At 43.6% G+C, this 23,979-nt stretch overlaps 1 protein-coding gene across 3 annotated transcripts in view; it reads right to left on the bottom strand.

Annotated features, from left to right (window-relative positions):
• The window catches only part of PRICKLE2 (prickle planar cell polarity protein 2), a 321,684-nt gene that overhangs the window by 88,597 nt on the left and 209,108 nt on the right, over window positions 1–23,979 (bottom strand). For all 3 annotated transcript variants that reach the window (XM_047747402.1, XM_047747407.1, XM_047747412.1), the window contains one exon: window positions 1,776–1,959. In XM_047747402.1, coding sequence (XP_047603358.1) covers window positions 1,776–1,959 — 184 coding nt within the window. The remainder of the gene's footprint in view (window positions 1–1,775; window positions 1,960–23,979) is intronic.

The following is a 23,979-nucleotide window of genomic DNA, read 5'->3' as shown; positions in this document are numbered from 1 at the left end:
TTCTTCCTTATAAGAATAAGAACAGAAATCACAAAAATGGAGTGCCTACAGGGCTTATGAAGGGCTTCCTCAAGAGATAAATATGAACTTTCACGTAAAAACGAATTTTTTAAGGATTAGCAAGTAATTCAAAATTTAAAATAATAGTTTGCTAAACAAATCCTACCTGGGTGCCTGATTCCAGGTGCCAATTTACAACCTCAAATATTGGAAGAAGAAAATGAGAAACGGCTAATCAAAGAGAAATTACTAGGGGTCTACTCTTGAGTTGTTGGCAAATTCTCGGGTCTTCCCTCATCAAAAATAACTTTTTCTAGAAACATTATTGCACCAAAAGTCCCTGGCTTTAAAATTTCAGGACATTTTAAGCTTCCAAACATTCTGTCAGACATGAAGATCACTAGAGACAGCCATTTTCTGTGTCAGAGGGCAAAACTAGGGGTCTCTCCCAGATGGTAAGTGTCCAGCTTTAAAAAAGGGGGATTCTAAACCAATACAAGGCTGGTGGAGAAGAAAACTCCAAGGACAGAAATGCAGTGAAACAGAAAGGAACCGAGATCATCTGATCGAGCCAGTATTTGCAGCCTGTAGGTAGTGCCAAATATTTCAGGAAATGCCAATGTCTTTCTTTGTAAAGCAAGGCCAAATTTAGTATTTAAACACAGCATATATCACTGGGAAGAATAAGGCAAATCCTTACACCCTCACTCTCTTTTAACAGAGAATCTTAAAGATTCATGGCCAGTGTCGAACTCCCTTTCCCCCATTCAAAAATCAAGTTTCCCTAATGTTTCAAAGCCAGCGTTTCTGAGAAGTTACTGGCCAATCTTCTGTTGACAGCTAATAATGGCAATCCAGAGTGAATTAGCAGTGGCCCCCATAGGACTCATTTTCACTGCTTTTCCTCAGTGCCCACTGGTGCACTAGATGTCAACCCATGGACCCCCAACCACTTCTCTGACTCAGCAAAGTGAACTCTTCCTTCTGAGCTGGAATGAGGAAGTATGGGCAGGACAGAGAGAAACAGCCCAAACCCCACCCTCCTCCTCAAGAATGGTACCTGTTTGCCTCCTACCCTGTTGGTGGAAATACAAACTGGTGCAGCCACTCTGGAGACCAGTATGGAGGTTCCTCAAAAAGTTAAAGATAGAACTACTCTACAATCCAGCAACAGAACTACTAGGTATTTACCCAAAAGATACTAAAATACTGATTCTGAGGGACACGTGCACCCTGATGTTTTATAGCAATATTATCAACAATTGCCAGTTTATGGAGTGAACCTAAATGTCCATTGACAGGTGAATGGATAAAGAAGTGATGGTATATGCATGCAATGGAATATTACTCAGCCATAAAAAAGAATGAAATCTTGTCATTTGCATTGACCTGGATGGAGCTAGAGTATTATGCTAAGTGAAACAAGTCAGTCAGAGAAGGACAAATAGCATATGATTCCACTCATATGTGGAATTTAAGGAAGAAAACAGATGAACACAGAGGGGAAAACAAAGGAGCGGTAAACCAGAAAACAGACTCTCTAACTTTAGAGTACAAACTGAGGGTTGCTGGAGGGGACGGGGGTGGGGGGGGAGGGGAATGGGTTAAATGGATGATGGGTATTAAGGAGGGTTCTTGTTTAGATGAGTAGTGGGTGTTGTAAATGAGGAATCACTAAATTCTACACCTGAAGCTAATGTTACACTTTATGTTAACTAACTGAATTCAAATAAAAACTTGAAAGAAAGGCAAAAAAAAAAAAAAAAGAATGGTACCTGTTCGGGCTTCAGTCCCGGTGGGATCCAGGCGTACTCCTCCAAGGCACAGCCCGAGTCGTCGTCTGACGTGGAGTTCCTCTGGAAGTCAAACATGAGTTTGCTGACAGTCTTCTCCATCTCTAGGGGCATCACTGTCACCATGTGCTCCTCCTGAGGGCACTTGCAGTGCAGGCAGATCTTCCTGCAAACAGCAAAGGCGGGAGGTGAGAAGGAAGGCAAAAGAAACTATTGTTCAACCGGCCCTCGGGTCCTAAACCATAAACACATTCCTGGGCAACTGCCTTTTGGCAGGATTGCCTAAAGCGGCACCCCACAGCCCACCTGTCTTCTTGGAAGGTGTGGAGCTGCACGCGTGGAAACGTCACGGAAGGTCAGAGGCCACCAGGTAAGCCTCATGAGAATGTTCGAACGTGGACTCCAACCTGTTCTTCCAAATCAATATCCCAAGAGCAACGTCAAATATATTTAACTAGACATAGCATGGGCTATGGATCATGACTGCAATTTTCTTGACCATAATAGTCATTAAACAGACATAATACATATGCTGACTAGAAACATTACCAGTGGACTTAACAAATACTGACAACATACCATTTTCATAAAAGCTTCCTAGCAGCTAAGGAAATGGAAGCATTTTTAAGGAGACCTGCAGGTGAGGTTTTCTTTCAGAAAAAGAGCAAGAATATGTTTTCCCACCAAACAAATTTGGCCCCAAGATCTCATGGGAAAGACATTTTCACCTCTACTAAATATCCCCATAGGTTTGAAATTCTAATCAAAAACCCAAATTTTTCCTACATTGATTGTTTTTTTTTCTTTTTTAAATATACAGTAGGAGAGGATCATGCATATGAATTATTTCAAAAGGTAGCAGCCAAAGATAAAATCTCTCCCCAAAGTTGAACATTTCTCTTTTAAGGTTACCATCTGTTCCCTTTTCCATGGCTACAAAAATGATGAAGCAGTAAAAAGGTTGATGTCAGCAGCACAAAAGCATTTCTAGCTTCTACCAGTAAAAAAGAGAAGAAAAAGAAATCAAGGAGGAAAATTTTTAGAAAACGAGCTGTTCTCTGTGGTACTCAGATCTTCATGATTAGTTTCAATAGCATCTTATCCAGGCAATGAGAAGGTCCAGAATCCTAATCCCCACATGTGCCTAATTATTTTGACAACAGCTTTGTGAAGATAGAATTCCCATATCCAAAAGGTCACCATTTTAAAATGTACAAATCACTGGCTTTTAGTGCATTCACAGCGTTGTGAAACCATCACCACTACTTAATGCTAGAATGTTTTAATCACCCCAAAAGAAACCCAGGGCACATTGGCAGTGACTTTCCACATTCCCCTTCCCCCCAGGCCCTGACAACCACTAATCTATTTTCTGTCTCTATGGCTTTGCCTGTTCTAAATTCCGTATGTATGGCATCATGTAATACATAGTTTTTTGAAACTGGCTTTTTTTTTGCACTGTAGGATGTTTCTAAGATTAATCCATGTTGTAACATGTGACAATCCTTCCTTTCATTTTACTGCATTGTAATATTCCAGAGTATGGTTAAGTTACATTTTGTCCATCCATTCTTGAGGTGAACATTTGGATTATTTCCATTATTTTTACTGTTGCGAATACTACTGCTGTAAATATTTATATACAAGTATTTTTGTGTGAACATAGGTTTTCAGTTCTCTGGGCTATACACCCAGGAGCAGAACTGCTAGGTCATATGGTAACTTTATGTTTCACATGTTGGGGAACTGTCAAACTGTTTTTCAGAAATAGATGCACTGTTTTACATTCCCACCATTAATATATGAGTGTTTTATTTTCTCTACATCATTCCCACACTTTTTAGTATCTTTCCATTGTTTCCATCCTAGTGGGAATGGAGTGGCATCTTTTTGTGGTTTTGATTCTTACTTCCTTAATAGCTAATGACACTGAGCATTTTTCTAGGTGCTTATTATATATCCTCATTGGAGAAATGTCTGTTTGAACTCTTAGTCCATTATTAAAATTGTTATTTGTCTTTCTATTGTAGAATTATAAGCATTCTTTATATGTATTTCTGAATACAAGTCCTTTATCAGAAATAGAATTTGTAAAAATATTCTCCCATTCTCTGGGTGGTATTTTGTTTTTTTTAATTGGATAAACACTTCCAAATTTGTTCTTTTTTTCATTTTTAAAAACACAGGCCTTTGGGATTTTAATTAATTAATTAGTTACTTATTTTTATTGGAGGAGGGCAGAGAAAGAGAGGAAGAAAGAAAAACTTAAGGAGGCTCCATGCCAACATGAAGCCTGATGTAGGAGGGCTTGATCTCACAATCCTGGGATCGTGACCTGAGCCAAAATCAAGAGTCGGATGCTTAACTGACTGAGCTACTCAGGCGTCCCCAGTTTTCACTTTCTTGATGATGACTATTAAAGCACAAAAGTTTCTTATTTTGATAAAGTCTCATTTTTCTTCCATTATTGCTTGTTCTTTTGGTATCTTATCTAAGAAACCACTGTCTAACTCGAAGTCAAAAAATTTACTCCTATGTTTCCATCTAAGATGTTTATGGCTTTAGCTCTTATGTTTGGGTCTGTGTTCCATTTTGAGCTAGTTTTCATGCATGGTGTCAGGAAGGAGTCCAACTTCATACTCATGTAGTTATTCAACTGTCTTAGCATCATTTGTTAAAAAGTCTATTCTTTCTCCATTGGGTTGTCTTAGCATCCATATCAAAAATCAGCTGATCTGGGGCGCCTGGGTGGCTCAGTGGGTTAAGCCGCTGCCTTCGGCTCAGGTCATGATCTCAGGGTCCTGGGATCGAGCCCCGCATCGGGCTCTCTGCTCAGCAGGGAGCCTGCTTCCTCCTCTCTCTCTGCCTGCCTCTCTGCCTGCTTGTGATCTCTCTCTGTCAAATAAATAAATAAAATCTTTTAAAAAAAAATCAGCTGATCATAAATGTAATGGTTTATTTCTGGATTCTCAGTTCTATTCCATTTAGTTATCTGTCTGCCTTATGCAATTATGACTCTGTCTTGATCACTGTAGTTTTGCAGCAGGTTTTGAAATTGTGAATGTTGAGTCCTCCAACTTTGTTCTCCTTTAAAAAAAAAAAATGTGCTAGCTTTCCCAGGTCCCTGGCATTTGCATCATGAAATACAAATTTTAGGACGAGCCTGCCATTTTCTGCAAAAATCCTAGCTGGAATATCGATAGGAATTGCACTGAATCTAGAGATCAATTTGGAGAACATTGCTATCTTAATACGAGATCTTCCAATCCATGAACAAAGGATGTCTTCACATTTATTTCAGTCTATTTCAATTTCTTTCAATGCTATTTTGTGTTTCTCCGTCACAAGTCTCACATATTTTTTTAAGTTTATTCCCAAGTATTTTATTCTTTTGGATGCTATTTAAATGGAATTGTTTTGCTTAATTTCATTTTCAGATTATTACAGTACAGAAGCACCAGTAGTACAGGCACATTCATCTTGCACCATACAATCTTGTTGAACTTGTCTTTTCAGTTTTAAGAGCACGACGTTGTGTGTGTGTGTTTGTGTGTGTGTGTGTGTGTGTATTCCTCAGCATTTCCTGTATACAAGATCATGTCATCTGTAAACAGAGACAGTGTTATTCTTTCTTTTCCAGTTTGATACCTTTTATGTCTTTGTCTTGCCTTATTGCCCTGGCTGGAACCTCCAGCACCATGGTCAACAGAAGTGTCAGTGGCAGACATCTTGGTCTTGGTCTTGATCTTAAGGAAAAACATCCAATCTTCTACCATCAAGTATTATTTAGCTGTGGGCTTTTTACAGCTTTTACCAAGTTGAAGAAGATTCTTTCTACACTAGTTTGTTGAGTGTTGTTGTTTTTATCACTAAAAGGTGTTGGGTTTTGTCAAATGCTTTTTTCCATCCATTAAGATGATCAGTTGATTTCTGTCCTTACTCTATGAATGCCTTGTGCCTACATTTTGACACCAAAATGTACTCAAGAAACAAAAGTGGTTTAGTTCAGCCAACTTGGGCTTGATAGATTCTCCCACTTCCTGCTTTTCATCAGATTGAAAATATACATAGATAGAATGCACACTTGGATCTGGTTTGCATCTCCAAACTCAAAGAGGTTTCTTCCCAACCCAGGCTGCTGCTTTTAAAAAAAGAGCCCATTTTAACAGTAACTCTTTAATTAACCAGCTACTGTAAAGAAGTCAAGGGTGTTAGGAAGTGGCTGGGGATTTTTCCCTCCAGTTATTTTTACATCAGTTAATGACTTAAGGGGCAAAAACAAAACAAAACAAAACAACAACAACAAAAAACACACTTCAGTGTGTTTGAGTAAATTTAGGAAGCTCTTTGGTGATTCACGGCTTATACTAGACAGCCATACTTTTCAAATGAAAATGTAGAAGAATTTTTACCAAAGTCAGTCTCCAGAATATTCGTCTGTGCAACCCATGTATCCAGCAGTACAGGGAAACAGCGTAATAATACAATAGTTAAGGTCTGATGGACATAATCTAATGAAGTGAAGATCCCCGGGAGAAGAAAAAAGACAAGAAGAAAACAAAATGCAGAATTGCAGAACCAGACCCAGAATGAATCTCACTGAGTGGAAGAGAAGAGAGAAGGGGAGAGGGCTAAGGATGGATTTTGCCACCATCAGGCAGCTACCATGGGCCAGGCACTGTTCTTGCATTCCGGAAATCTAACCAAAACAAGCAAGGATCTCTGCCTTCTTGGAACCTGAGCAATCCACGTAGCAAATGATCTGATCAAACAGCACAGTAAAGACGCTGGGCGCTAGGGAATACAGGCAAGGTGAGGCAGGATGAGGGTGATTGGGGAGGGCGCATATAGGGGCAGAACACATAGCATTTGGCTTACACATGCCTTACACGAGCCCAGATTGGTATGCCAGCCCTCCAAGAAAGAAAACACCATCCCCACTTCCCGGAGCAGAAATGGAAGGCCCAGCGATATCAAGCAACATGTTCAAAGTAAACCCCTAGTGGTGAGCGGAACAGAGACTCAAAATAGGATTGACCTGATCCCTGAGCCCCAACAATTAACGGCAGAAAGCATACCTGATCCCAACCACAGAATGCGCTTTTACCCTTGAACAACACACACATCCAGAAAAAATCAAAATCAAAGAGAAAACAAAGAAAAAAAACAAAATGGTAAACAGAAAACCATGAGGACCTCCTGTGTTTTCCCTGCTAGCTGCCTGCCTTCTACTTCTCATTCATAATTAACAGGCACTCCTACGGCAAGGCATTTTTATTTGCAAAGAATTTTCAATCTTTGAGTGATTCCATGGCAGCCTTTGGAAAGACTAATTTAATTACCCCTGTTTACAAATGGGGAACCCAAGGCCCAGACACTCCGAAAAGAGCAGAGGGTCAGAGATAGGCCAAGGGGATTTCTCTTGAGCCCCATGTCTCTCTCCCCCTCCTGGCAACATGTACACAGCAACACCCAACCACTCTCTCTTTCGACACACTGATTAAAGCTTTTCAGGAGCGTGTGGGGAAATATATGATTTGGCTTTAAAAAAAAAAAAAAGACATTTATGAAAATAGAACCTGCTAGTATAGCAGGATTTCATTAAAAAAAAAAAAAAAACACTAACCATATAAAGCACGCGTTGGTTTCATTCTGTCAGAGTTGACATGTTACCTGCACATAATTGGGTTTGTGAATGACAGGTTTCCAGGGAGGAAGGCAGGATTCCGAGAGCAGTGATCCCGCATTCCCCTTCCTTTCTTCCCTCTGCCGGGCAACCACCCCTGCAGCCCCCCCAACCCCCCATCCAAAAGTTGCAGCTTTTAATGTATTTGCTTCCATATCCAGAAGCCATGATCCGCTTTTTCTTAGGACACACAATAGTGGTGGGCAGGTGGAGGCTCTCTTTCTAACCATCTCTAAGTACTCTGGTCATCTGTACCCACGGCCACACCATTTGGAGAATAGCTAATTTAGGCTAATTACCCTACCTACCGTGCTGTGGAAAGGTTCATTATAAACAGACTGGGTGCCTGGCGGGGTTCGGGTGTGTGGCGGGGCGGGGGGTCTCATCTTGGAAATGTTGACAGGTTATTTACAACACTGATCCCGGAACCACAATGTCTTGTTTTGTGCGAGAAGTGATAGGATGAAGGCAAAAAGGGATCCTCCTTTATAATGCGATCCTGACAAGTCTGTGTCCTGAACTGCAGGATTCTAGATTTGGATGGCACTGTAAACATCATTAAGTCCTTTTTAAAAAAAAAAAAAAAAAGGGCTTTCTCTCTTTCACCCTCCTGCTCCCTTTTTTTAATAAGAGGAAAATATCTTTTCAAAAGAACTCAGACGTGAAATCTCGATATAGAAACAGAGCTGCCCAAGTTGATGTAAGGGAAGGAGACCTGACCTGTCTCAGGCTCAACATGCTTTCCAAACTCCAGGCATTTTCATGGCCCTAAGATCCCAAGAACATAAGTTTGGAAACCAGCACACTTCCCTCGAGAGCTCAAGGTAATCCCTAGCACTTAGCAAAATGTGAATTAGATGCTCAATATTCTGAAAGATGATGGAAAGACAACCCCCCTCCCCAGAAAAGGAGGCTATCAATGACTTTCAAAAGACAAACAATTCCCATCACGAAACGCTGCATACAAATAATGATTCTAGCCATGGGAAATGACATATCTGGTTGCCAAGACAGTACATGGAGATGCTTGGGGAGGAGTGAGGTAACCTGGAAACTCAGATTTGATAGACCTGAGACAGGGCCCAGGAAATGCGTTTCTCCCAGCATCCCCAATCCATACTGGGAAGACACTCTTCTGATGCTGGTCTTCCAGTTAGAAGGGAACACTGGAGTCAGGGAATGGTCTGAAAACGTGAAAACATGTGTGTTCTGCCAACATACCGAAGGTCTCAAGAACCCTGGACAACACACGTTTTTAAAATTGTTCCAGGGAACCACAGTGAACCCTCCTGACTGCCATGTCTTAGACTTTGACATTGCTAAGCCCACCTGTCACTCCGTTGGGTACCCATCGAGGTATGGGTATAAAAAGGTGCTAGAGAGGGGCAGTATCACATCAACAGCCAGAGGGGTGACTCATTGCCAGCCCTGCCACCTGTCCTCCTGACTTCCACTGCCCCTGTGCTGTGGACTTCTCTGTCCCAAGTCCATGGCCAGATTAGGTTCAGGCCACTTTTTATGCAAAGTGTCAAAGGGCAGACTGCTTAAAGGGCAACTTGGCCACAAGACACACTAAGTAATTGATGAGGAATGGACAACCCTAGATGTGGCCAAGGGGCCACGGGGCAGTACTTCAGGCTGCTGAGCTCAGCTCAGAGTGGGGAAATTCACCTTTGTTAAAGACAAAAGGGATAAAATAACCCAAAGTCTTCCATAGCTTTTTGCTATGTAAATGGATGGGTCCTCAGTATTTGAATTTTTCCATGACTCCAGATCATGGAAGGCAAAAAAAAAACTTATTTTATTCTTAATAAGAGGAAAAGGGGGAACCTTTTTCTCCATATTACAAAGTTACTGCTTCCTTACCCTTTAAAAAAAAAAAAAAGCACACAGTTAATGTAGGAATCAGGAATTGCAGATAAGCAAGAAGAGAAATATTTCAAAACACTCACAATCCCAGGGATAATCACTGTTAAGCAGAAACAGCTGCTGGTCCTCTCTTTTCCCTCATGTTAAGAAACTGGAGACCAGACTTCATTCTCTATGTTCCCCATCAGCGAGTACCAAGAGACAAGACTGGCCTGGAATGACAAGGCATGAGCCAGAACACCCACACACATACACACAGCACTCTCGGCAAAGAGAAGGGCATTATTCAATCCAGATAAGTGGGTTTGTTCTGATCCAATGCCCCGTAATGGGACTAGAGAACTTACTTACATAGCAAGGAAGATTCGGGCAATGTGGGAATCATAAATATATTTATGGCTATCCCATCGTTACGTTAGGTCCGTCAGATAAAAACACATCTGAAAACCAGATTTCAACAGCTCTCAACTTTCAATTTTCTGTGCAAGTGGGGAGAGATGGGGCTTGGATAATTTAAAACCACTAAGCCTTGGCTGTGAATTGGGTCTTTGTACCTCGGTCACATACTCTCAATGCTGCGGCAACTGACATCACTTCAAACCACCTGGAGGTTCCACCCTGGGCAGGACGGACTTGGCAGGAGCTGGACAGGAGCTCAACTTTCACAGTCTGCTCTGTTGCCCAATTTCCTTAAGTTTCCAGCCTAAGATGAGGTGAACATTGTTCTGAGTTCGCTGTCCCATGGGGATACCTCCCCTGGGTCTCCCTAGGGGGATAATAAGTGTGTGGGGCGCAAAGAGTTTTTACTGGGCTGCAGGTTGCCCCAAAGTCAACAAATGAAGAGACAGTGGGTGCTGTTAGCAGCAAAGGCATTGCCGTGCTGTGTTGCAGGTGAGCTGGTAGGAACCGTAAGTGGGGTCTGTCTGCCCTAAGATATGGCTGACATGATCCCGTCATGACTAAGGCAAAGCTGTCAAAATGGTGCTCTGACACAGAACACCCGCTGTTTCCCTCCGAAAACATGGTCACATGATTATATAACCTACACATACGGCTATTGCTCCCACCTCCTACATCTTTCACCAAACACACGTGGAGGATCGGAATGGTGGAAAGGCAGGCAGGCAAGAGAAACCTGGGCGGAGGCTGGCCTGAAATAAAGTCAGGATGTTCCATTTGGTGAAACTGCCCCACGAAGGAGCAAGGGCTCCGCATGACAGTTCCGACCTCCGGGCTCCTTCCTCTCCACTGCTACTACACCTGCTTTCTGACCAGAGAACACCAGGTAAGGGTGAACATGGCCGATGCCTTTCTACTCCTAGCATCATTTCTCAAATTTATGGAGGGTGTATGACATTCGTGTGATCTTTGCATAGTTTATCTGACTTCTTCATTCTCAGCAGTCCTGTCGACTTAGCATTTGAATCCATGGCACAAATACAAAAATCAAGGCTGTCACCTCATGGGTGACTTCACTGAAGTCACACAGATGAGAACCTACGTCGTCTGCTTCCAAGACCAGGGATCATTCTACCACCTTGTTGCAAACAGAGGAGCCAGGTCTTCCTTCCTCCTTTTTTCCATGCATCATTCCATCTTGCCATCCATCTGTCTGTCCATCTGTCCACTGATCCATATCCATACGTCCATGCAACCTACCCACCATCCAAGCAGACAGCAGTCCATGAGCTTCTACGGCATGCAAGGTACACCATAAGATGCTGGGCACAGGGTGCTGACAGAGACTTAAAACGCTTCCATCTCATGGAGCCTACACTCCAGTGGGGAAGGCAGACAAAAGGCAGATAAACAAACAGGTGAACTTGCCCTTTGCGGATTGTGGAAAGTGCCATAATGGAAATAAACAGGGAGATGAAGCAGAGGGGGGCTGAGGAGGGGTTAGGACAGGCCTCCCCGCCCCAGTGACATCTGAGCTGTGATCAGAATACTGAACAGGAGGCCACTCTGGGGGAGCATTCTCCAGGCAGAGGAAGGCAAGCACAAAGGCCCTGAGGTGGGGAAGAGTGTAGCGTGAGGCGTTCTCAGGAGGTGGTGCGTGGCCTCCCCTCCCCCACCACAGTCTGCCTCTGTGACAGTGACCACACTGGATGTGCCACTGCCTGCCCCCGAGCTCAAGCACAGACGTGAAATTCAGGGGACGGCAACAACTAAGTGTGTGCCTCAAGCACACGGTTTCCCTCATCCCCTCGTCCCTGGAATTCCTCTGTCCCTCCATCTTGATACCCAGATATCAGCACATCCTGTTATTTGCAGCCTGACTGGCTCCTTCGCTCCCTCCCCGCAGCCACAATACGTTGTTTGACCCCCCTTTCTGGCAAACACTCCGTCTGAATGAGGGACCCAGGCATGAACCTTGACACTCGCCATGTCTGGAAGCGAGATTCCTATCTCTGTGAGAAAGGAAAAAATGGTTTCCTAATAAACACAGAAGCTAAAGGGCGAGACCGTGACAGGGCCAGCTGGGTAGGAGGCTGGTGTGTGCTGAGAGCCAAGACCATGCTGCCTGGCCCCATCCAAGTCCCTGCCCTCCACCCGGGCTCCAGCGGCTCGGGCCATCTGCGCCGACAGGAGCTTCTCTCTCCCAGGTGCTGCCAAAGTTGGTAGAGGATCATTTTTGGTGGCAGTGGTTTCCTCTCATATGTCAATTCATATCTCCATGAGCAAATACACACTGCTCCCTACTCTGAATTTATCTTGTTAATTTCCGAGCAGGAGAAACATTCCCTTTGAACGATCAGCCTCCTGCATGACCTCTCTTACAGAAACTTCTTTGGAACCTCTCTTACCGTACTTTAATTTAAGACTATGATGTCTCAGTAACTGAAGGACGGTGCCCGAGATTGTCTGTCCCCAGAATCAGAGCCTCAGGAGGTATCTGAGTGTAAAGAATCATAGGAGTTGACCCCCAGAAAGTCCTGACAGGGAAATCGAAAATGAAATTGGGCGAAGGGAAGGATGCCAACATAAAGTAAGGGACAGGCTGCGGCGTTGGACAATTGTGACCCATTTCAGCTGAGGAGCTGTGGAAGATGGTTTGAAACACTCCTCAGAGAGGAGCCCAGTCAACCAAGCTGGTGAGTGCCAAAGGGGAAGAAGGGAATTCCAAAAACGTTCGCTACAAGCAGCTTCATTTATTAAACAATAATTCACTGAACATCTATGTACCATACATCCCAGGGGGTATTGTGAGGCATTCAAATAAAACAAAACAACAACAACAAAACCAAGAATCCCGTCTGACTGGGACACAAAGATATAAACATAAAGAGCTAAACCACAGATATCAAAGTGAAGAGTTCTTTGGGGGGACACTGAGGAGAATGTCCTTGTTTCAAGGAGACAGATACTGAAATATGATCAGGGATGTTTGTCACTTATTTTCACACGGGTAAGCTAGAATATTAGTAATATATATGCATGTGTGGGGAGAGAGAGAGACAACCTGTAGCAAATGTGGCAGAATGTTAACGACAGAGAAATCTAGAAAAATATATGGACGTTCACTTTTCTGTTCTGGAAACAACTATGTAACACTGCAGGTTTTCAAAATAATAAGTTTGAAAACAAACCAACTAGAAAGTCATTTTCTGTGGCTTTGCTGTTAGGAGAGTTACTAACAGAAAACCTACCGTGTGCCAGGCACTGTGCTACAGAGAGTTTCTGGTTACCAAAGAGTCCGGGAGGGCTCTTTTGGGGAAGCTGGACCTAAAGGTTGCCAAGTAGGAGGATGCTAAGCAAAAAGAGAAGGAAGGAATATTCCCGACAGGTGAATGAAAGACATGGAGGTGGGAGAGAAGAAGGTGCCATCAAGATATGGAGAGGAGTACAAAGATGGCGGCAAGAGGGCAGGTAGAGAAATTACATATAACAGTCCATGTGAAGGAGTGTTGACTTCGTTGTAAAAATGTTCCCTGGCCACTGAGGAATCTGCCTACCAAACACACAGCTAGCTAATTCAGCATCATAATGAGTACACACAGTGAGCCCTCAGAGGAGAAGAGCTTGGCCACGGATGTTGTCACCATGGCAACGCTGCTACCTGCATCACTGCATCCCCAGGAAGGGCTATGGGTATCTAGAGAAGCTCTGATTTCCTTAGCTGCCTGTCAGACCCATGGCTCTGCGAAGAATAAACCGAGGTAGACAGAATGGTTACTCTTTCTGGTAGAATTCTTCAGCTTCACTTTGTCTACATGCTATCTGTGATTTTATGACACGTATGTTTTGCTTTGTTGGTCATTGAGCAGAGTTAGTTCTGAGAGCGTTTCCTTTCCAGATAAGTCCTTCAGGAGAATAGTTTTTGAAGAAGTAACTGCAAATTGGATTCTAACACTTGCCTCCAAACTTCAAGGCAAGGACTGGAAGATTCCACAAAATATCTCTTTGTTTGCCTTCATCTTCCATGCCATCTGCTGATTGTAGAAGAAGTTGGCTAATCTCAGGACAACAAGATCTGAGGCATTAAATATTGCCTAGGTACTTAAAGGCAGTATATAGTACAGTGGATTAAGATCTTAGATTCTGGAGGCATGCTGACTTGGGTTCAAATCCTAACTCCACTACTTCATTGACCTGCTGCTAGGATTACATGGTGCATACATACAGCATGCGGCAGGTAGCGAAAGCTGACTGTCTTCCACTATGTCACGCCCTATTCTATATGGAAGGATGGCAAATAAAACAAGTAACAGCAGTCATGGTTCCTGTTCTCTAGAAGTTACTCTAGACCCAACTAATGTATTCCAGTCAGGACAGAAAATAGATCAATGGAAAACTAGGAGCAAAGAAGTCCTTTCCATAAGTCTTTATTAAACACCTACTATATACTTACAGGTGTGCTGGACGAAGCAAGTAACTTGATTACAATCCTTACCCAAGGATTACATATCTTTAGCATGCTTTTAATATTTCAAGGTCACACAAATGACCTTCTTTTCTAACCAAAATACAATAAGGTAGAACAGGTTACATATTGAATTATTGACCCCCGGGCCTAATGAAGCACTTTAGGGAATACCATCCATTTTCACTCCTGGGAATCCATTGAATTACCTTTTTGAAACTCTACAATGTTAACGAGAACAGCAAGGGCTATTATTGTCCTTTCAGAGATAAAGAAAGTGAAGGTCAGAGACACCAAATGCTATGGTTGTGAGTGTCCAGAATCCCAAATACTTTTTTCTTTCCTAAGCAAGGGAGGTAAAGCCCATTTGGTTCCATTTCTAGGGTTTGATTTCCCCAACTTTTCTTTTTTTTTTTTTTAATTAATTAATTTGAGAGGGCGAGAGTGAGCACATATGTTGAGGGGGAAGGGGCAGAGGGAGAGAGAGAATTTCTAGTAGATTCTCCACTGAACTCAGAGCCTGGACCAGGAGGGGCAATGGAGGGGTGGGGGGTAAGTAGGCCCTTAATCTCATGACCCTGAGACCATGACCTGAGCTGAAACCAAGAGTCAGACGCTCAACTGACTGAGCCACCCAAGCACCCCAACTTTTCTTTTTAAGAAAATATTTTGATTGTATGCTGGGCTCTACACTAAAGCACTTTCCACATTTCCTTATTCAGTCTTCAAAGCACAGTATGGGATGGAAATTATCGTTCTCATTCTCATTTTAGAGATGGGAAAACCAAGGCTCAGAGCATTTCTGGAACTCACCCCAGCTCCGACGGCCAGGAGGTGATGAAAACAGGACTGCAAACCGAGATCTGCTAGACTCCAGAGCCCTTCACCAAACACCCGAATGCCTTTTTGATGCCCTTTCAGACTGACGGCACCGGTCCCCTAATCCATGTAAAACAAGTTGTGCTTTTCTCCCTGTTCACATAGAGGCCCCCAAATCACTGGCAAGTCATAGGAAATTCTTAAGTGGCTGCTTATTAATAACATTTTCAGTTTATATTAGGCTGCCTTTCATCCAGGGGAACTCAGCCAGCTCCATACACAGAGAACCACTGAAATCCAGCCATTTCTGCTATGGCGGGGGGCCAGCTGGCAACAGCTTCCCTCAGGGGCTTGGCTTGTGGGGATTCTGGCAATGGTCACACCCTTCAAAACTTGACAGGGGCCCTTTAATATCCGTGCTGAAGGGCTTGAGGCAGAAACTTCCCAGAAATCCAGGTTCCTCAGTGAATGAGGCCAAAGCTCAAGACAACCCCAGCAGATTTGGAAAATGAGAACATCAAGAAACTGGGTACTTACCAAATACTGAAGCTGGAAGTAAAGCCCCTCGACTCACATTGAGTCAGACACAATAGGGAAAGACGTTCTTTTCAGGAGAGACCTGGCTTCAGTCAAGTCCAAGAGAAAACAAAACAAAACAAAACGAATTTCTCAGGGTTTCCCACTGCGGGGGCTAGGCAAAAAAGGAAAGACACTGACTTTCCCTCGATGGAAGCTGGATCTATGGAACGGTTTTTGAGGTTTTGTTCTGAGCCACAACTAGTTTCCTCATTCTGCAGCAGTGAGAGGACAGGGGGAAGTATATAGAAAGAAAATAACATTTCCTAGTTTCATATTTTATTGGAAAGAAGCCCTTGATGAATTGAATTCACATGGTCTACAGGAATAAGGGTTTGAAAATACCCTTAAGTTAAGAACTTGTTGTATTCAGATTTTGACAAGGTAATGGTTGAAGAGCATATGTCCCCTGCTCGTACCCCACCCCCCAAAGCCTACTGGAAATAGCCACGCCCACACACTTTTGGTATAGTTGTCATCGTGAACAACAGATCCAACTTCCTTGGTGCATGGATGAATCTTGGTCATTTCTCCATTAGCTCTTTTCACTGTTCCTGCCTTTACTCTCATAGTCTAGCTCACGATGACCTCCTGCCTCGGCTACTGTAACAGCCTACTTTCCTAATTCTCTGCTTCAAGCCCGGGCCTTCTCAAATCTATTTTCCACCAGCTATTTGTTTTTAAAACAAGGGAGACTACACTCAAGTCTCCTGCTTCAACTGCTGGTTCTCAAAGCAGTCAGAATAAAATACACACTCTCCTTAACCTTGGCCACAAGATCCAATATAATCTGCCCCCTTCCTCTCTCTCCAACGTTATTTTGTCCCACTCTCCATATAGTCTACTGAAGTTTAGCCACATTGACCTTTAATTTGTCCTCTACACTTGGCCATACCAAGGCCATCCTTCTCTTTGGATCTTTGCAGTGGCTTTTCCAATGCCTGGAACACCCTTTCCTGGGTAGGCCAGCTTTATGAGCTGGCCTACCCTTCACCATTCATTGTCACTCAGAGTCACCTCCATCAAGGACCCTCCAGAAAGTAGCCCACTTCTGCTTCTCATTCACTCACTAATCTATTACCCTTCAATTTTTTTTCTTAACATTTGTCATACTCAGAAACTGTCTTACCTGTCAATGTGTCCATTACGCTTTTCCCACTATACTGTATTTCTACGAAGTCAAGGAGTTTATCCTGTATCTAGAACAATAAGCACTCCATAGGTATAGTTCTTTAAAATTTTGCATCTTTAATGCCCAGCCCAGAATCTAGCTGGACATTTCTCAACCAGAAGGCTCTGAACCCTTTAGGGCCATACACAAGATTATGATCGCTGCATAAAATTTTCTTTTCTTGATACTTATTTTTTGCAATAACTGAAAATGTATATTGTTTCAGTGATGCCAGAAATGTAGAGTGAGAGTCTGCTAGTCACATGATCAGGAGTATGTCATCAAAACCATACCAAAGAAAGACTGCCTTTTTCCTGGATTAAGTGAAAGTAGGCAAAGAAGAAGGTACGGGCAGAGAAGAAAGTATTTACTGTTGAGGATGACTGAGAATTGAACCATAACTAGACAGTAATATAATTCTGCTAAGTGTATTGCAAATGTCAAGTTTTTGAAAGAATGCCTGGACTATACTGAGAGACTGAAAATCCCTCACCTAACCCAAAGCAAATGTTCAAAAAATTGATAAAGTGTTAAATGAATACTAAAAAGTCTCTGAAACACAGAGGAAACAGAGATTGCCATGGCCTTGGCACCTGAGACTGCAGACCTCAATTTACCCATCTGTAAAATGAAACAGATCCAGGTAATTCTCCTTCGAGTTCCACAGAGCTTAACATTAGCTCCTGGGTAACCATGCAGAAAAGTAGTGTGCTTCCTCCCCCAGAGCAAGAGGATAGTTCTTTCTAGTCACTTAGTAACCTTTTAGAGATCTTCCTGGATGAGGTTGCAACATTCTACTCTCTAGTTTAGCAGTCCTTATCTTCTGGGTTACTTTATATTGTTAGGAATCTGATGAAGGTGGAGGTCCCGCCCTTAAACAAAACAAAACAAAACCCACAAACCCACCACACCACAAAAAAAAAAAAAAAAAAAAAAAAAAAAAAAAAAAACACAAAAAAACAAAAAACAGAACACCAAAACCCCACCCACATATATACATTCACAGAAATTGTTGCGTTTAATTTCAAAAAGTTCATCCATCTTTGCTGATCTTTTGGTACTCCTGGATTCCAAGTTTAAAACACCTGGTTTCGGGGCACCTGGGTAGCTCAGTGGGTTAATCCTCTGCCTTCTGCTCAGACCATGATCTCAGGGTCCTGGGATGGAGCCTCACATGGGTCTCTCTGCTCAGCGGGGAGCCTGCTTCCCCCTCTCTCTCTGCCTGCCTCTCTGCCTGCTTGTGATTTCTCTCTCTCTCTCTAATATATAAATTAAAAAAAAATCTTTAAAAAAGCAAAAAACAAACAAAACAAAAAAATCTTAAAAAAACAAAAAACAAAAAACACCTGGTTTTGAGAACTGGTTGAGCGTAAAAGGCTTCTCCATGGTCCCTATAGGGCCAGAGACAATGCCTTGTATGCTGTAGATGTTCTATTTCTCACTGTTTTAAAAATTCAAAATAGCAAATGATATCATAGTTACGACTTAGGAAGCCAAACCTTAGCAATTCAATGGTACAGAATTTAAAACAACTTCTAAGCATGGCTAGGGCAAACCCCAGTGGTATTTAGGCAGCTGGTTAGGCAGCCCAGGGGACAAAGGGCAGGGAAAGCAGGTTTAAGCCAGTCTGATCAGTCCAGCCCCGTGCTTAGGTTGCTTTCCACCTACTCATCTTTCGGAAGCCATTCCAGCAGGAACCCGAGCTCCCCTAGTTGGGAGAAAATATATGAATTCTTTGCTTTGCATTTTCACCCACTTCCTAACATGGCAGGTGTTTCTGAGTGCCCTAACCTGCACAGAAAGCATGAGAGATGGTGTGGGGGTGGGGGGGCTCACTCTTCCGGCTGGTGGCAAGCACCTAGTCTAGACAGGCTTTCCAGGGACTTCTGACATGATGAACTCAAATGCAAGGAGGAAACTTAAGCGGTCATTTAAACGGACACCAGATTCTTGATGGATAAGCTGTCAGGGGGAGGGCTTTAGCTGAGCACGGTGCAGTTGCTGAGCCAAAAGCAGCCATTTCCTCCTCAGGGTCACCTACCCGACGGCTGAACCGCCCTGGGGATGTCTACAGAAAGCAGGTCATGGTAACGCGGGTATTCCTCTGGGAGCATTGTAGCAGGAAAGCTGGAGAAAGACTCTGCGTTCACTGATGATGAAAAGTAACAGGAACCTTAACAACGCTCACCAAATTAATCAGAACAGCAGGATGCATATCCCAGAGAAAGGAGAGAAACTCTATGAAAACTTTAACTAAAAATTCGGCGAACTCAGACTTTCAGTAGGCCTGCAGGTTGTCCACTTTGCAGAGGAAAGGATAAAACGAGAAGGTGGAAAACAGAATGTCTTTTTCGCACGCCTAAGCAATTAGTTGTTTAATCCATATTTATCAAACAGAAAAGAGACTCAACCTTCAGGGAATTTTTAAGGGTTGACGTTGTGGACAGGTTAAATCACTTAGGCTAATGGCAATGGATGGGTCCAGGCCTCGTGGCATGCTGGGGTGAGAACGAGTCTAAGATTCTGTTGGGATGTGGCAAACGGATTGGAGGGTTTCATCAATGAGGTCTGCGATGGGCCAGGGGTACTGGGGCCTGCTGATGCAGGTGCCCGGTCTTTGCCACGCTAACTCTACAGTCGGGATGCTTCTAAGAACGGAATTCAGACATGGGTACACATTCACGTGAGAATAATTCTCTCACCTGAAGAAGACTGCTACTATCAGTCAGATAGAAGCCTCTGGGGAATAACAGGGAGGCGTGAGAGAAGAAAGCGGACATCTGCTTATTCTGACAGATGGCAGCCTGGTGTCCAGTGAGGTGACAGATGACAAAGTCAGAGGCTGTTTGCAATCAACCTCTTATGACTTCCACTTGAAGAACAAATTCAGCAGGAATTCATGTTCAGGATAATAATTTACATGGTTGCCATGTCCTAAATCACAAGAACCATGTAGTTGGGTAACCCTGCTCTTCCTACCAAGGCAGTCAAGGGATTGGGTATATTTTCCAAATAGGCAAAAATAAGGCAGGAGACTAACTTGGATTTCATTCCAAATAACCAAAACCTCAGTAAACCAATCTCCGATTCCTCTGAACATTCCTCCTAGGGAACATATTTTTGGGGGGGCTAGCTGAACTACGCGAGACAACATGGCAAACACCTGTGTTCTTCAAAACTTCGAAAAGCATTGGCTTTAATTTACATAAACTGGAACATTTTTTTACTCAAGACAAATACAATCTCATCTGGAAGACACCTCTTCCACCTCTTCTAATCTCAGGTGTCCTAAATATTAAGGTGAGCATACCAGAGAAATGGATGTTTTTATTTATATGGTATGTTTGTATAAAACACACACACACACAAGTAAGTTCCAAGAACTTTCCCATCTACCATGTCTACAAGTTGCGAAGGCTCCAGACTCAGATGGTACAACTCAAATCCCAGCCTCACCATGTATGAGCCATGGACCCTGGGCAAGTTATTAAACTCTCTGTGCTCAGCTTCTATAGGATACAGCTGATAACAAAGCCTACCTCCTAAGGTTATCACGAGTATGAAATAAGGTAGAGCACACACAAGAATGAGCACAACACCTGGCATTCGATGTTAGTTAGTAATTATGTTTATAACTCTGTAGGAGAAACTCTGAGGAGCTAAGTGATCTCTTTGAGGTTTGTTCAGATAAGGAATGATATAATTGGGATTAGAACCTGGGATTTCCGAATTTGGTTACATTTTCTTTCCTGTGCGGCACCCGATGCTGATCGGAAAGGTGGGTAAGAAGGAGCAGCGCTGGCACCACCAGGGAGCATGTTACAGAGTCTGAATTTTAGCAACAACCCAAGGTGTCCACACATTCAGCTGGAGCAGCCTTTGTCTCTGTCTGGTACCTGGCGGGATGCTTGCATACGTAACAGCCCTGGAGGGTTTCTAGGGGTGAATAAGCAACACCAACACACGGACAAGAGGCATGCACTCCCTCTTCCCTGGCGTGAAACCGCCAAAGGTCAGATGTTTCTCTGGGAAGCTCCAAGTCATTCTCTGGAGAGCTACTGCTTCTCATCTTGCCGCACATATTCACAACACAGAGGGGTCAGGTCCCGATAGAAAACCTGACCTTTTAGTTCTCTGCGCCAGGGCCACCGACGGCGCAAACGGCACGTCTCCACCGACAAGGCTGAGTTCATTCTCAAAGTTCACGCTCATCAAGGTCAGTGCTGGAAGAGAACTTATAGATTATTTGATTTGGAACCTTCATTTTAGGGATGAAAGAACAGAAGCTCAGAAAGGGAAACACATACATTTTAGTTAGAACCTGATGTGGATGCCACGAGGGGTCAAGAACTAAGGAGCATGGCCCCTCTCTCCGCGCTCCGACTGGGTTTGGCCACATTCACCTACAACTTCCATGCAGCAGAACTTCCCATGCCGCCCCTTGTCCACCCAAGGGCTGCTTCCACTGGCTTCTAGCTTTTACCCCTCACCTCAGTGTGTCTTAACGGACTTTCCAACCAACCTCCCTTCCATTCTAAAAGCCATGTTCAAAACCAGAGTTGAAGACGCCATTGTGTTCTGCTTCAGACATGGCAAATTCTCTTCCATGTTCCTTCTAATCTTATCAACAGATTAATGGAAAGGATTTTGAGGGCTAAATAATGAGACGTTTCTCAAAGGAGAGAGCCACAGAAATGATCTAGAAAGTAAAGAGAAAAAAAAAAAAACATTTACAGTGGACGTTAGAGTGAGAATGGTAGACATGACTCAGGCTTTGGGTGGTGATTATCCTGGGGCTGAATCCCAATTTTCCTTTTTACTGTCTGCGTACCCTTGGCCAAGTCACTTAACTTCTAGCAGTCTTGGTTTCTTTAGTATGAAATAGAGCTGATAATCCCTAGCGGCATAATTGCTGCAAGAATTAATAAGACAAGGTACGGAAAGCTCCTAATAGGTCAGTTAGCACACCCGTCTCTGATAGTCACTACTGTTTCTGTACATTCATGCAAACACTGACGCAAAGACTATAAACAGATACACAGACACCCAAAACACACTGACACGTACACTAACAGCTACTCTGAAAATCTATCTGATCGTGTGAGCCCAGAAAGTATGGTTGCTTTTCAGCTGAGTTCTGGAACTTTCCTGAACAAGCATCTCAGAGGACTCACAACTGATGAATGGATGCCAAGAAAAGAGCTGGAAAAATGGCATCCTGCCCAGTCGAAATGAAATGCTAAGAATTCCTGTCCTAGTTACTTTTAACCCTGGATGGGGCTGGATGACATTTTTAAGGTTTGATTTTAAGGTGTCCAGTGGGGGCAGGGGGAGGCTCTGAGGCGAGTGGCGCTCCCTGAGTGAGAGGAATGGAGGCAACACAAGTCAGCCATCTAGCGTGAGGCGTGCAGAGTGCCAGAGAGTCAAAGGCATCAACCTGGGCTCCATCTCTGTGCCATATTCCAAGGAGTAAATGATGCCTGTGATCCCTCCAGAGCCTTGGGATGGTTTATATATGGCAGCTCAAAGGACAGCACCAGGAAGAAGGGGGGTACCGGAAATCACATCCTTTATTCCTCTTCCAGGTTCCCTCTGCTGTTCTGAGGCAGCATGATTCAGGGTAACACTTTCCCACAGGAGGTTAGCACCAGGGATGCTTCTCCATTCTGTGTCCCTTCTAGTGCCCTATCTCCTCTTCTGGGTCAACCCTCAGAAAATCTGAGTCTTTGGTTCAGCCCACCTGATTTTTCCAGACTTTATGGCCAAACATGTACTGGAAGTTTACCATGTACACCCACCAAGGAAAGGCAGGTTCATATCATCCTTGAAAACATGTTCTTTTTCATTAATGCTGTTTTCATAATGGTCCATGGTGATATGGTGGAAAACACACTGTGTGTTTAGCCACCAGGAAGGTTTGAGGATTTAAAATGGCTGCACTATGAATTCGGTAGGACAGATGGGGAGAGGAATTTCTAGCTGAAGGAGAACAGAGGCTCCTGTCTCCGAGTTGCAACTTCACCCACAGGGAACCTTCAGCTTTCCACTTTCATGGTGGATTGGAGATTGCTCTGATATTCTCCCAGCTGCTTTCACATTCTGGCTTCCCTCCTCCCCTCCTCTTAACTCCTCCATCTCTCTAAACTGCCCCCCCTCCTTCCTTGCTTTCTCCCTCTGCCTTGTCCCCAGGGAAATAAACGAATCAAGCAAGCCTCCGGGCTTCAGACTCCAAACAAAGAGCTGCTCAAACAACAGGCCAAAGGAAAAAGAAAACCTAATCTCCCAACTCAACTGGCCAAGCCCCCAGTAAGATTTTGGAGGACTTAGGTTGCTGGAAACTCAGTCTGATCTTATCCAACATTTTCTTTTCTGCATCATCTAAACATGCACGCGTGTGCAGGCACACACACACACACACACACACACACACACACACACACGGACAAGGCATAAAAACAAGAACATTTCATAAAAATCTTTACAGGATGGGACCAGAGCAAAGTGGCAAGCATCAGTCATGAACATCCGTGAGGGAAACAGATTTTCCCAGTGTCTCACTCCAAAGCTTCTTAGTTTACCACAACTCACAGTCACCAGCAATTACCTGATTTTTAAGGACAACAGTCAGGGAGAGAGGGAAGAGAGAATGGTTTTCATGGGCCTGCAGACACAAAAGAAAAGTCCTCGGCCAAATGAAAGCCACGATCCTGTCTGAGGGACAGAACATTTTCGCTGGGGTGTGCTTGAAAACATGTCTTAAGACCATGTCTTAAGGCTTCTGAAGAGAGACATCGCTGCTAGTTCAAGGAAAATAGTGCCGTGGGGTGGCTAAAAGCTCTGGTCCAACTCCGAGCCTCTAAATCGATGTCTCGTAGAAGCAACATTCTGCTAGGTCCCAAGCTTCATCACCAGTGTGTCATGTAAGGTAAGGGCTTTTCCCTCTGTGGCCTTAGTTTCCTCTGTCAAATGACTATTTAAACTCCAACCTCCTGATGTGCATAGGTTGGGACTAAATGTGAAATATGAACACTATCGGCACTAGAAAGAAAGAAAGCCCAATACCTAGTAGGTACCAATAATCGGTCAAGGACATTGTGGCCACCATTTCACAGTCATGCTATATGTCCAGGGGAACTGATTTCCAATTTTCACATAAGGAAACCAAAGTTCAGAGAGGTTAGGCAACTCTCTCAAGATCCCC

Source organism: Lutra lutra, chromosome 1, assembly GCF_902655055.1.
Source record: "Lutra lutra chromosome 1, mLutLut1.2, whole genome shotgun sequence".
Lineage (NCBI taxonomy): Eukaryota > Metazoa > Chordata > Mammalia > Carnivora > Mustelidae > Lutra > Lutra lutra.
The sequence above is the reverse complement of the archived record's forward strand: the minus strand, read 5'-3'. Positions and strand labels throughout refer to the sequence as shown.